Genomic DNA, 13,780 nt, shown 5'->3' with positions numbered 1-13,780 from the left:
GCGCTACGGAGAGGAGAGAGATGGGGGGGCCTCCAGTGGGAGGGAAGGAGGGAGAGAAGCTGGCTGGTAGGGAGAAGGCCAGGGGCCCAAAGTACCCTAAGGGAGAGAGGGGTTGACAGAGGCAGGCCATGTTGGGGAGAGGGGGCAGCAAGGCCATGGTAGCTGAGCTCAGTCTGTCTTAAGAAGAGGTGATCCTGGGGAAGCTAGCCCCAAGCTCCCTCCAGGTGATGGGGGAACAGGCGCTTAAGACAACCTGAAGAGGCGGAGGGCATGGCTGGGGGTGTGTGTTAAGGATTCCTGTGTCCTCATCTCTGGAATAAATTGACACCTGCAGAGAGCCACCCGCGGCTGGCGCCTGGCTCTGAAAACCCCGTGTCAGCAAACAGCTCTGGCGGCTGGGAGGGGGGTAGTGGGGGCTTGCCGAAATGACCTGGGTACCTGCCCCTTCGGGCTGATCTCTTCCCTTGTCCTGCCCCTGCTGCCCTGAGCACCCAGGCATCACAGCAGCAACTGTGGGGGCTGGCAAGGGGAAGGGGAGTGAATGGATGGCATGGGATGGGATGAGAAGAAAGCTGAGAGTTGTCCCCAGGACATGGGTCAAAATGCTGTGCAAAGAAGAAGAGGTGTCTGGGGTCCAAGGCTGTTCAAGACTGTGGGAGGGAGGCAGGCAGTGGGCTCATGTGATGCCTTCCCAAGCCCACCTCAGCACCCCTTCTCCCCAGCCAGAGGCCTGGTCACTAGCAAAAGCTCTGATTGGCCAATAAGGAGGGAAAAGGCAGGTCTTTTAGGGTTCTCAATGCCCCCGATCTTCCCCTCCCCTCAACATATATACTTCCTCCTCTAGGCTAAGGTTGGGGGAAACTCTAGCACTCTGACTCATGGCTCTGCCCTCCCCCTCATTCCCTGAATGGACCCCACAACCAAGCCAGCCCCTTCCCCTCTTCCTCCAGACCCCCCCTCCAGGGTTAAAGCTGCAGCCCGTTGCCGAGGTAACATTGCGGGGCAGCATCCGGTCGCCCAGCAACCGGCTGCAGGATCACGCATCTGTCCCGGCATTTGCCCCTCCAGCATCCCCTGCCTACTCTAACCCCAGCCTCAAGACACCTCAACTTCTGAAGGAAGAAATGGAGAGGGCTTGGGGATAGAGGGGTCCCGGGGTGCACAAATCCTTAGGGAATGGTATGTTGAAGGGGTGAGAAGGTACTGGGCTTGTACAGTCCCAAGGAAGGCCTGAATCTGGCTTGGGGTGGGCGTTCAGCACCATGAAATTACAGCTCAGGAGTAATTAACACGTATAAACAAACCCGCCACTTCCTGCTAATTAATGACTTGGTATTTTTTATTTTCTCTTCCTTGTCTATCTCATTCCCTGTCAGGGAGGTGGGAACTGGGACTCCTGAGTCCCTGAGGAGAGCCTGCCTGGGAGGGACAGAGCAGCTGGAAGGGGGTGTGCTGGGTCTAGGGCACTGACCCTCCCTCTCCTGGGTGTCTGCCCTGGACTTTTACCCTATCTTGACCCTACTCCCAGCCTGGATCCCTGCTGAGGGGAGGAGGGTTTGCTGGACTGGGAGGGGGAGGTGCCAGGGGGCCTGTGGGTGGAAGGGGACAACTTGGTCTGAATTCCAAGTCACTAACCACTTGTCTCTTCTGTTTCCCCATTCCTTTCTGTCTGCCCCATCCAATTTCCCTTCCCTTCTTCCACCTCTCCTCTGTATTTTTGTCTGTCTGTCTGTCTCTTGCCGCCCTGTCCCTCCCGCTCTGTCTCCCGCAGGTCGGGCCTGCCTTCACCTGCTCCCACCTCCTTCCCCACCCCTTGCCCCCTCCATGGAGAGGAACAGACCCCTTCTCTGTCCAGTCTAACCCAGGACCCTCCCCACCTCCCTCTTCCCTCCTTTCCCCCGCCCCCTCCTCCCTCCTGGGGCGAGGGGGGCCTCCCTCCCTCTCCCCCCCCTTCTCTCTCTCTCCGAGGGGGGGGGTCCCGGGGAGGGAGGGGGGGTCCCCGGATCAGCATGTGGCTCCTGGCGCTGTGTCTGGTGGGGCTGGCGGGGGCTCAACGGGGGGGAGGGGGTCCCGGCGGCGGCGCCCCGGGCGGCCCGGGCCTGGGCCTCGGCAGCCTAGGGGAGGAGCGCTTCCCAGTGGTGAACACAGCCTACGGGCGAGTGCGCGGTGTGCGGCGCGAGCTCAACAACGAGATCCTGGGCCCGGTCGTGCAGTTCTTGGGCGTGCCCTACGCCACGCCGCCCCTGGGCGCCCGCCGCTTCCAGCCGCCTGAGGCACCCGCCTCGTGGCCCGGCGTGCGCAACGCCACCACCCTGCCGCCCGCCTGCCCGCAGAACCTGCACGGGGCGCTGCCCGCCATCATGCTGCCTGTGTGGTTCACCGACAACTTGGAGGCAGCCGCCACCTATGTGCAGAACCAGAGCGAGGACTGCCTGTACCTCAACCTCTACGTGCCCACCGAGGACGGTAAGGGCGCAGGCACAAGGCCGGGCACCCCCTGGACACAGCCCACAAACGCACACACAGATTCTCAGACACTGGCACTGCTACGGGGCTCAGAGCTGGGCCTCTGTGGGAGACCATGTGTCCCTGCGGCCTCTACTGCCCTCTGAGGATTGTAAAGGTGATTGCCAGGCAGTCCCAGGCACGCATCCCACAGACAGCCACTCCAGAAGTTCTTTGTGCCCAGAGGGAGCCTTTGTAAAGGTAGCAGGCGCTGGACTAGGCTTACCCACACACTTCTCAAGGAGGCACACACAGAGTCAGCCAGCTCATCTCAATGTGGCCACCCTGCCCAGACACCCAATCCAACCCCCAAGTTCCTGCCTCCAGGCCTGGGCTCGCCCCTGCCAGAATACTCGCTTCAGCTATACCTACACCTCAAGTGCAGTGTAGACTCTTCCTCTCTCCCAGGCCAGCATCCATCCATCACATCCCATCCAGAGCCCTTCACTGAGCTGGGTGCCCTTGGCAGTGGTCCTCACACCCTCCTCCATACTGTTCTGTCCCCTGACCCCTATATTCCCCTGAAGGTTCAGGAAAACTCCTAGCCAAGGGGCCCTCCATTCACAGCACAGCCCACCCATCCCCATCTGCCCTGGGGCTCTTGAGCGGCTGTTCTTACCAATGAACTCCTGTTCACTGCAGTCCGCTCATAGCCCCCAGCACGCTCCCTGCGGACAGTTCTCCAGCCAACCTTGGCACTCACAGATTGATCAGGTTATCTGTTAGCATGTACAACAGAGGGTAACAGGTAGATTGCAGCCATCCCAGCAGACCAGCCTCGCAAACAGCCCCCACATTACCCTTCTGACACCTGTCTTGCCACTCCAAAACAAGCCACGCCAACACCTCCACAGGCCATGTTTCCAGCAACCTTACACATCGGCCCGTATCAGGAACCCCTAATGTACTCCTGACATACCCAATACCTCCATATCATGTACTCAAGTCCCATAATAGACTGTGAACCCCAACTACTCAACTCTCAGATCAGGTACCCAACCAGCCTATACCCTGACCATGTGCTCTAACACCTTCACATGGCCCGTATCCCCAGCACTTCTCTGAAATTGTGTGCCCCGTCACCCACACAGACCCACGCTCTCCGGTGTCCCTGGATATAGATCGTTGCCCTAATAACACCCACACATACACCCCAATAACCCTGCATGTGGACTATGTGATCCAAGCGGCCACTCACACCACAGTCTCCCACTCCCTCAACACTTCTCATTGTCTATCCCAACTCCTACCTAGAGATCATCTGCACTATACTGTAAGTGGTGACAACACACCCTCTAGCCCTATATCCTAATCACAGCTCAAGTACTCTAGCAGCATGCACCCTGCACCCAGAATCCTCTTATGCCAGACTCATGCACCTTTACCCCCCCACATCCATCCCAACACCTCCAAGACCATCCACCCTATATCCCTCACACCAGCCATACACCCTAACCTCCTAACTACCCCCTCCATGTGAACCATGCCTCCTAAACCCACACACAAACAATGCACAGAAACATCATCTGCTGTAATCCCATACGAATTCTAGGCAACCTAATCCCCATAGACCGTGTACCCCAACACACTCCACCCATCCTTCTCAATGCCCAACACCCTCCACATGAGGACTACCCACTCCACATTCCTCTGCCCTCTCTTGGGCCACCTGTCTGCTGCCCTCCTACCTATGAATCATTCACCCCAGTACTTCCACACACACTGTCCATCTCAACACTCCCCACCCCCACACTTTGACATAGGCTGTCCACCTGTCTCATCATCCCCCATGTGAAACATCCACTCAACCCTTTCCACCAAAGGATTGTCCCCTGCCCCCACACCACCCATGCCCACACCTTCTGTATTTTTAACCATCACTCCTTGCAGACCTACTTGGGGCCTGACACATCCAGGTGATCTCACTGAATCTTCACACCAGCTCTGGGAGGAAGAGGTTGACTCAGGCACACACACGCACGCGCGCACACACACTTCATATTCTCACGGGTACACATGCCCTGATGACTTCGTCCCCATCCCCATCCTCTCACAACGAGGTCCTGTTCCCCATGGGGCCTTCACCGCCGGTTAGGAGAAGCCTTCCAGAACTAGCCTGGGCCTTATGACCCACCCTTCCCTGTGCTGGTCCCCATGCCATTGAGGAAAAACCATCAGCCTGGGGGAATCCCTGAAGCCTGTGGGTTCATGCTCTGCCCTGACCAATCCCCTAATCTGAAAGAAGCCTAGAGCCAGTCTCTGGGCCCAGTCTGCGGCTTTCCCTGACGCTGGGCACACTTCGTGCCTCCAAGTGCCTCCTGGCACCTTATGTGTCAGGCTGGCTCAGGGCACTGTGTTTCCTGTTTCCTATTTGCGGACTGAACCCCCAGGTGGGAAGGGGGGCTTTTTGGCAGTGGAGCAGGGGCGGGATAGTGGGGGTGGCTGGTGGCCCTGGTGTGAAGTTCACCATTTTGGCGGGGAGGAGAGGAGGCCTGGGTAAGGGGTGAGGTTGGGGACAGAGGAGGGATGAGTTGGAGTGGAGGGCAAGACCTGATGACCCCTGTCCCTGCTTTGCCCACACTGGGGAGCTGGGGTGAGAAGCCAGGCTTATGAGTGCAGATGGAAGAGAATTGCTGGTGGGTGAGACTGGGTAGGGTGCAGGCAGCCCTAGCTGACCTACCCACAGCCCCCCAGTGGGAGTGGAGGGCTTTCGGGGCTGGGGCTGAGCTGAGGGGCAGGCTGGCCCCCAAACCCGTGCTGCCCGCTGCCCTCCAGCGTGGTCCAGAGGGAAGCAGGGTCCTTTCTGCGGCAGCCTCTCCTCCCTCTAGCCTGGGTGGGGCAGCAGGCAGGCACTTGGCTGGCCCTGAAGGGGGCCTTCTCGAGAGGCAGCCTGGGTGGCAAGCTGGCCTTGGTCTTCCTGGGCTTGGGCGGGCTTCCCCTCCCCTCCCACCCCCTTCTAACACTGTTTCATTTCCAGCAATTAGCAAACACACCGACAAGCCAAATCCTTTCCAGCCAAGTCAATATGTCTTAAGACAGGCCTCAGCCCACTCAGGCACCCCACCCCCCCAAAACCAGCCTTTTCTTTGGGGCATGACTTTTTCCGGGGAGGGGAACAAAATTGGGTTGTAGAAACGTTTTTCTCTTTTCTTGGTTTCTTTTTCTTGCAAACAAATTTTGCTTTTTTTGGCTTATTTTTTCTGCCTCCCCCACCCTCCCCTTTTCTGCTTTCTCTCCTCCCCTCCCCATCCACCACCTCCCCCGACCCCCATCTTTCCCCACAAAATTGTCCTTTTTTCTCTGTTTTGTGTTCCCGGTCTTAGGTCCGCTCACAAAAAAACGTGACGAGGCGACGCTCAATCCGCCAGACACAGGTAGATTTAAAAATCCCGCTGCTGCATGTGATTGCTTATAAGAGGACGTTTATGGCCCTGCCCCTAACTAAATGTCCCCACAGCCCTCAAGGCCCCTCAGGCATTCTCCCAACTAAAAATGAAAAAGAAAAGAAAAGAAAAATTTTTAATAATTGGAAAAAGGAATTATGAAAACTTCAAACAAAATTGAAACAATGTTGGACCCACTAGAAAACCTTCAAGAAAAGCTAAACCTGGTGAAAATAAGGTGGAAAAAGAAAAGAAATTGGAATGTCAGAAAAAAACAAAGAATTGGATAAAATGTTTAGAGTTTGAAAGAAATTTGGATGGTTTTGAAACTTGTGAAATGTAACATTTGAAAAAACAATTTGAATTCGGAGCAAAACAACTTTTGAAAAAAATTTAAAAGTTGGCAAATTGATGACACAATTGAGACATCAGAAACTGCAATTTCCAAAAGCCTTTCAGACACAGAAAACGCAAACATTTGAAGTGAATTAAAGAAATTTGGAAATTTTTGAAAACAGGGCCCAATATCTTGAAGTTTCACCACAAAATTTTGAAAAAAAAATGCAAAGAAATTTTTTTCTTTTTTTCTTTTTTTCCAAAATGGATCTTTTTGTTTTTTCTTTTCTTGTTGAATCTGCCCCGAGAGCTTCTTGCTTTTTGGTTGTTGTTTTTTTCTTTCTTTCTTTCTTCTTTCTTGATCCTGCTTTTTGTTGTTGGTTTTGAATTCTTGTTGCCCCAGCCCCTCTTCCTGCCTCCTTCCCTTTCTGACCCTCCCAACACTGGGAGAGGGCTGGGGTGAGGGTGGGGAAGAACGGAGGACATTTAGGACAGGACCTTGGAGGGAGGGAGATTCCAGCGTGAAACTGCTGGAAAGCCACTCAGGGTTCCAGAATGAAGGCAAGAACAGGATTTGGGGAAGACACAGAGAGGTGCTGCCCAGCTAGGAGCTCTGGCCAAAGCAGCCAGGAGCATGGAGGCTGCAGAGAAGGTCTAAGAGACAGGAGGCAGGATGCTGTCTGGGGGTCAAGGGCGCTGTCTAGTGATCTGCAGGTTGACCTTCTGGCAGGAGGAAAGTTTCTGGCAAAATGAGGGAGCTGGGCAGAGTTGTTGGGGATCAGGTGTGCAAGGGAGGCCCAGGCCTGGCTTTTGTTTGCTGAGTGTCCAGGCTAGTCGGGGATGGCAGGTGTCAAGAAAGAGGAGGGCGTGTGGGCCGGGGATGGCTCCCAGCCCCGGCACTGTGGCTGAATCATGGGGGAGCTACAGGGGAGGGTACTATGGCCTTGGGGACCCTGGCAAGCCCTCTCAGATTCCCACCTTCTTCTGGAATTAGTCACCCCTCAGTCTGGTCTGGAGTGTCTCAAGGGCCACTACCCGTAGCAGTGATTAGGGGGATCCTTTTGGGACATGGCAAGAGAGGGGTCAGGCCAGGGTTCAGGCCAGTTTATGGGGGTCCAAGTCTAGAGAGCTGCACCCTGGCTTCATTAAGCAGGCTCTTTCCCACCCTGCCTCCTCCTGCCACAGTAATTAGGCTGGGGGTTGCCATGGTGACTAGGGAGGTGACCTAGAAAGGAATTAGGGCGGGGAGGAGACCAAGCCCCCAGGGACCCTAGGCCTGGCACCCCCTCACCCACAGACCAGGGTACCATGTGGAGCGGAAGCCCAAGGCCTGAGTTGGAGGAAATGCCAGGACTCTCCAGCATCTCTAGCTCTAGTTCTAGCCTCAGGAGCTCGCTCTTCCCAGGAGCAGGAAGGAGATTCGCTGTACGAGTGTGGGGAGGGGGTTCCCTGGATCCAGCAGGTACCCTGAGGAGGGCCACCTCCCACCCCCAGCCTCTCTTGGGCTTTTGGAAGGTCTGCCCAGCATTGCCCAGCATTTGGAGAAGTGCTGCAGGGCAGGCTGGCAGGGGGTGTGGAGGATCTTCTGCCAGGGCTAGCTGGGGAGGGAGGAGGGGAATCCGGTCTTGCCCCCCAGGGATGGGAATGACATGTCTCCCCTGAGCTCCAGGCTGGTCCTCAGCAGGCCTGGGAGCTGGGCAGTGCTGCTTCTGGTCTGACTGTGTCCTTGTCCCTGACCCCCTGGCCTACCTGCCCGCCCCCTCCCCACGCAGATATCCGTGACTCTGGGAAGAAGCCTGTGATGCTGTTTCTACACGGCGGCTCCTACATGGAGGGCACCGGGAACATGTTTGATGGTTCAGTCCTGGCCGCCTATGGCAACGTCATCGTAGCCACACTCAACTACCGTCTTGGGGTGCTCGGTGAGGGTGGCAGCCAACTTTGGGGAGTGGAGTCTGGGAGGTGGGCCTGGTGGGCAGGGTTCCTCCAAACCCAGTAGAATGGCTTCAGGGCTGGACTGAGCTGCCCAGAAAGGGGATAAGGGTGTTGTGACACCTTCAGGGATCCCCCTCCTTCTTCTGCCCCCAGGTTTTCTCAGCACCGGGGACCAGGCTGCAAAAGGCAACTATGGGCTCCTGGACCAAATTCAGGCCCTGCGCTGGCTCAGTGAGAACATCGCTCACTTTGGGGGTGACCCTGAGCGCATCACCATCTTCGGGTCTGGGGCAGGGGCCTCCTGTGTCAACCTTCTGATCCTCTCCCACCATTCGGAAGGTAAAGCAGCAACCCCTGCCTGCCCCATCCTTCCCCCTTCCCACAACCCTGACCCTGCCAGCTCCCCCTTCTCCTTCTGGCTGATACAGCCTGGCCTGAGGTCTGCCTGTCCCACCAGGACTGTTCCAGAAGGCCATTGCCCAGAGTGGCACCGCCATTTCGAGCTGGTCTGTCAACTACCAGCCACTCAAGTACACACGGCTGCTGGCAGCCAAGGTGGGCTGTGACCGGGAGGACAGTGCCGAAGCTGTGGAGTGTCTGCGCCGGAAGCCTTCCCGGGAGCTGGTGGACCAGGATGTGCAGCCCGCCCGGTATGGGGGTGGGAGGGGACCGGGTCCAGGCCTTCACTCTCCTTGCTGGTTCCAAGGAGGTTGAGGTGAGAGGTGCCTGTGCTTCTTCCATTTGGCAAGGAGAGGTGGGCTTCAGGCCCCTCTAATGGCCTCCTCTTGGAGGCCTTCCCTCACTGGAGGTGTCTGAACAGAACAAGTGAGCACAGGGTGCCACAGAGTGCTTCAGGAAACTTTCTGGAGGGGCCACGTGCCCTGAAAGACTCAGGGGAGGTTTTCTAGTAGGGGAGAAGGGCTTCCAGGCAGAAGCATCTGCATGTGAGCTTAGCTGGCCATGGGCTGAGAGGAGGCCAGCGAGCAGGTGATGAGACCCTGACCCCTTCTCCCCAGCTACCACATCGCCTTCGGGCCCGTGGTGGACGGCGACGTAGTCCCTGATGACCCTGAGATCCTCATGCAGCAAGGAGAATTCCTTAACTACGACATGCTTATTGGCGTCAACCAGGGAGAGGGCCTCAAGTTCGTGGAAGACTCTGCAGAGAGTGAGGATGGCGTGTCGGCCAGCGCGTTCGACTTCACCGTCTCCAACTTTGTGGACAACCTGTATGGCTACCCGGAGGGCAAGGATGTGCTGCGGGAGACCATCAAGTTTATGTACACGGACTGGGCCGACCGGGACAATGGCGAGATGCGGCGTAAAACCCTGCTGGCTCTCTTTACCGACCACCAGTGGGTGGCACCAGCTGTGGCCACCGCCAAGCTGCACGCCGACTACCAGTCCCCTGTCTACTTTTACACCTTCTACCACCACTGCCAGGCTGAGGGCCGGCCTGAGTGGGCAGATGCAGCGCACGGAGATGAGCTGCCCTATGTCTTTGGTGTGCCCATGGTGGGTGCCACCGACCTCTTCCCCTGCAACTTCTCCAAGAATGACGTCATGCTCAGTGCCGTAGTCATGACCTACTGGACCAACTTCGCCAAGACTGGGTGAGGGTCAGAGGGGCTGGGTAGGGCTGGGGCACCCTCCCTCCTTCACGCGACCATCATTCCTTTATTAAGACACTCACTCTTGCTCAGCTGCCTGCTGAACACCTCTGTACCAGTCACTGAGATGAGTGTTGGAGAGTCAGCAGCATTAGAGAGGTCCCTGTCCTTCCTGGGGGTGGGCTCACTTAGTGGCTTTGGTTTCGTGTCTGTCTCTCCTTCCTCTCTTGCCTTCCCACTCCCCCTACCCCCATCCAGTGCTCTGCTCCTCTGTCTGACTATTCAGGTGTGTGTGTCTCAGTGTGTGTAAGAGTTTGTGTCTGTCTGTTTCTTTGTTTGTCTCTGTCTGTCTTGAAACCCATTGGTATCTCTCCCCTCCTCTCTGCTCTCTGATCTGTTTACTTTTCGCCAGGTCAGGCTGTGGGCTGGTTTCACTGTGGCTATCTCTCTGTCTCTGCCTCTCATATGTCTTTGTCTCTCTGTTCCTTTCTGTCTCTGTCTCACTCAGTTGCAGCTTCTGCCTCTCCCTGGCTATCTCTTTATCTGTGTCTGCCCCTCTGTCCTCGTTTCTGGCTGTCTCTGGCAGTCTGTCTCTATCCCTGTTTGTCTCTCTGTTCCCGTCCCTGGCAGATTCTCTGTCTCTTCATATCCGTCTCTGCCTCTATGACTTTTTCTCTGGCTTTCTTGCTGTCTCCCCATCTCTCCACAGCTTGTCTGTATCCCTCCCCACTGCCACCCGCCCTCCTTCAGAGCCTTGCCCTCACTCCTTTCCCTGCCCTCCTGTGCCCACAGCGACCCTAACCAGCCAGTGCCGCAGGATACCAAGTTCATCCACACGAAGCCGAACCGCTTTGAGGAGGTGGTGTGGAGCAAGTTCAACAGCAAGGAGAAGCAGTACCTGCACATTGGCTTGAAGCCGCGTGTGCGTGACAACTACCGTGCCAACAAGGTGGCCTTCTGGCTGGAGCTTGTGCCCCACCTGCACAACCTGCACACGGAGCTCTTCACCACCACCACGCGCCTGCCTCCCTATGCCACACGCTGGCCACCTCGCCCACCCCCGGGCGCCCCTGGCACACGCCGGCCCCCACCGCCCGCCACCCTGCCGCCTGAGCCCGAGCCTGAGCCAGGCCCAAGGGCCTATGACCGCTTCCCTGGGGACTCACGGGACTACTCCACGGAGCTTAGCGTCACTGTGGCCGTGGGCGCCTCCCTCCTTTTCCTCAACATCCTGGCCTTTGCTGCCCTGTACTACAAGCGGGACCGGCGGCAGGAGCTGCGATGCAGGCGGCTTAGCCCACCTGGTGGCTCAGGCTCAGGTGTGCCTGGTGGGGGCCCCCTGCTCCCCGCAGCTGGCCGAGAGCTGCCACCAGAGGAGGAGCTGGTGTCACTGCAGCTGAAGCGGGGTGGTGGCGTTGGGGCGGACCCTGCTGAGGCCCTGCGCCCTGCCTGCCCACCCGACTATACCCTGGCCCTGCGCCGGGCACCGGATGATGTGCCTCTCTTGGCCCCCGGGGCCCTGACCCTGCTGCCCAGTGGCCTGGGGCCACCGCCACCCCCGCCGCCCCCCTCCCTCCATCCCTTTGGGCCCTTCCCCCCACCTCCCCCCACTGCTACCAGCCACAACAACACGCTACCCCACCCCCACTCCACTACTCGGGTATAGGGGGCGGCTTGGGGAGGCCCTCCTCCCCAACCCTCCCTGGCCCGGCCACTCTGAAGGCAGGGAGGAGGACTTGGCAACAGGCTTTTCTCCTGTGGAGTTGTCACACATCATCGAGCAGCATCAAGGTGGACATGGGATTCCTCACTGGGATGTGTGTTTTTCCCATGCAGAGAGGCTCATACTCTTCTCTGGACCTGGGCCTTTGAACAACTGGAGGGCGTTTTTTCCCCTCCATTGGGACACCAGTCTTCGGTGTGTGGAAATGTGGAAGTATTTTCCCACGTGGAGGTGTGCTTTCTCACGAGGGGGTGTGTTTTCCCATGTGCAGGGTGAGGTTTTTTTTGCCGCCCTGGACACATGTTGGCCCCCTCAAAGAATTTCTGCGGGGATTTGTACCCCAGAATCCTGTTCCCTCATGCCTTCTCCCCCCTCCTTCCCCCTCCCTCCCCTGGAGACCCTGGAAGTGGTGTGTTCACATACAGTGACCCTTGGCCACCAGATGATGGTACCTGGAAAGCAGCGAGGAAATCACAGCCCCCCTCGTCCCTGCCCTGCCCCTTGCCCCAGCAAAGCATGTCTTTCCCCCGTGGCACAAGTCAGATGAAGCATGTTCTCCCGGGAAGGCCCTCACCTTCCACAGAGGACAAACAGATTTCCTGCCAGGGGGAAGGGAGGAGATCCGTGCATCCCAGTGCTCCCTGGAAACTTGTTTCCCCACGGTCCAGGACACATTTCTGAGTGGAAACATGTTCTTGCATGTGGATGTGTGTTTTCCCAAGCAGAGGGTCCCTCTCTCCCCAGCACTCCCCTGCCTCTCCCAGGCCTCAGGCCCAGCACTCAATTCCTCCTCACAAAGCAGGCGGGAGCAGCCTCCAGAGGGATGGGAGATTGACAGAGCTGAGGGCATGTACAAATCCTGAGGGAGGGCTCAGCCCTCCCTGCCCCAGAGATGCTGACCTGGGGGGCCGGACGGGGCACATGCCACCTGCAGAGGCCGTGCATGTTTGACCAAAGCCCTCCTCAGGATCTGAGGACAGCCTTTCCCTCAGTCCTGAGGTCATTGCTCATCTGCGCCAAACTGGGTAGGTGGGATTGAGGGGGAAAGACCCCCAAAATGTGCCAAGGATTCCCAAGTCCCAAGCCCGAGCAGGGGAAATGGCAGGGAGTGGGTGCGGCAGCAAAGGGGGGTCCCACCTGTGTCTCTTTTCTCCTCACCAGGTCATGTCCCCTCTCTGTCTCAATTCCCCATTCTCCATCGCTGTCCCCATCTCAGTGTCAGACCAGCCTTCTCCCCTCAGCTGACCCCCCCCCAATTTTGACCTGTCTCCCCTTGGCTGAAGGGACGGGAAGGAGCAGTGGAGGCTGGAGGGGAGGCAGCGGGAGAAAGGCCTCACCAGACAGGCTGGGGAGAATGAGGTCAGCTGTGCCGAGGAACAGATGGAGGGGACGGGGCTTGGGCAGACACCAACAGGAGGAATTTGAAAGGAATAGTGTGAGGTGACTGTCCAGAGGTCCCTGGGTGTGAGGAAAAGAATGATGTCAGGAAGGGTTTTAAGGGACACCAGTGGAGGAGGGATGAATTCTCTGCTGGCATGTTGTGGGATGTCAGTGCCAAATTTAGGGGTGGGGTGCTGTCTTCCACTGACACCCAAATCCAGAATCCCTGGTCTTGAGTCCCTAGAAACTTTGCCTCTTGACTGTCCCTTCTACCTCCATCCATGGAAACTTAGTTCTTTTCTGACCCTTTCCCCTGCCTGGTCTAGCTCCTCTCCAAACAGCCATGCCCTCCAAATGCTAGAGACCTGGGCCCTGAACCCTGTAGACAGATGCCCCCAGAATTGGGGCATGGGAGGGGGGCTGGGGGACCCCATGATTCAGCCACGGACTCCAATGCCCAGCCCTTCTCCCCAGAACAATCCCCTGACAGTCCATATCCTTACCCCAACCCTTTGCGGCTCTGTACACATTTTTAAACCTGGCAAAAGATGAAGAGAATATTGTAAATATAAAAGTTTAACTGTTGGTTGTGCCTGCTATGTTGGGGGCATATGGTTCTGAAGAAACGAGCCTTTGGGAAGTGACTGGATGAAGGAGAAGGGGGACCTGACCCCCAGCCCTTCTTTTCAGGAGGTCTGAGGGGGAGTGGGTGCTGGGGTAAGTTTGCCATGGTAATGGGACTGTGTGGAGAGTTAAGATCAGGACTCATGTCTATGCAGAGGCTGGAGCCTGGTGTAGTTCTAGAAGGAGAGGCAGGGGCTGATGGGGGCAGATACCAAACAGGCCAGAGGGCCAGTGGGCCAGTCCAGATGGCTGGCTATAGGAGAGGCATGCAAGGTGAAGGGTTT

General features: G+C 57.3%; 1 protein-coding gene across 1 annotated transcript; it reads left to right on the top strand.

Annotated features, from left to right (window-relative positions):
* Positions 1–1,942: 1,942 nt before the first annotated feature.
* Positions 1,943–13,457, top strand: NLGN2 (neuroligin 2). Its single transcript, XM_012655726.1, has 7 exons — positions 1,943–2,466; positions 5,829–5,879; positions 7,997–8,146; positions 8,313–8,498; positions 8,617–8,809; positions 9,176–9,772; positions 10,562–13,457. Exons 1-7 carry the CDS (start codon positions 2,010–2,012, stop codon positions 11,433–11,435), a joined length of 2,508 nt encoding a protein of 835 aa, XP_012511180.1. The 5' UTR covers positions 1,943–2,009; the 3' UTR covers positions 11,436–13,457.
* Positions 13,458–13,780: the final 323 nt, after the last annotated feature.

The sequence above is a fragment of the Propithecus coquereli genome, unplaced genomic scaffold, assembly GCF_000956105.1.
Source record: "Propithecus coquereli isolate 6110/MARCELLA unplaced genomic scaffold, Pcoq_1.0 Scaffold482, whole genome shotgun sequence".
Taxonomy (NCBI): domain Eukaryota; kingdom Metazoa; phylum Chordata; class Mammalia; order Primates; family Indriidae; genus Propithecus; species Propithecus coquereli.
Note: the sequence above shows the minus strand (reverse complement) of the source record. Positions and strands in the feature narration are given on the sequence as shown.

Coding starts and splice junctions, on each gene's coding strand:
- NLGN2 (XM_012655726.1), top strand. CDS start 2,010: ATGTGGCTCCTGGCGCTGTGTCTGGTGGGGCTGGCGGGGGCTCAACGG. Junction 8,499..8,616: donor CCTCTCCCACCATTCGGAAG/GTAAAGCAGCAA, acceptor CTGTCCCACCAG/GACTGTTCCAGAAGGCCATT. Junction 8,810..9,175: donor CAGGATGTGCAGCCCGCCCG/GTATGGGGGTGG, acceptor CCTTCTCCCCAG/CTACCACATCGCCTTCGGGC.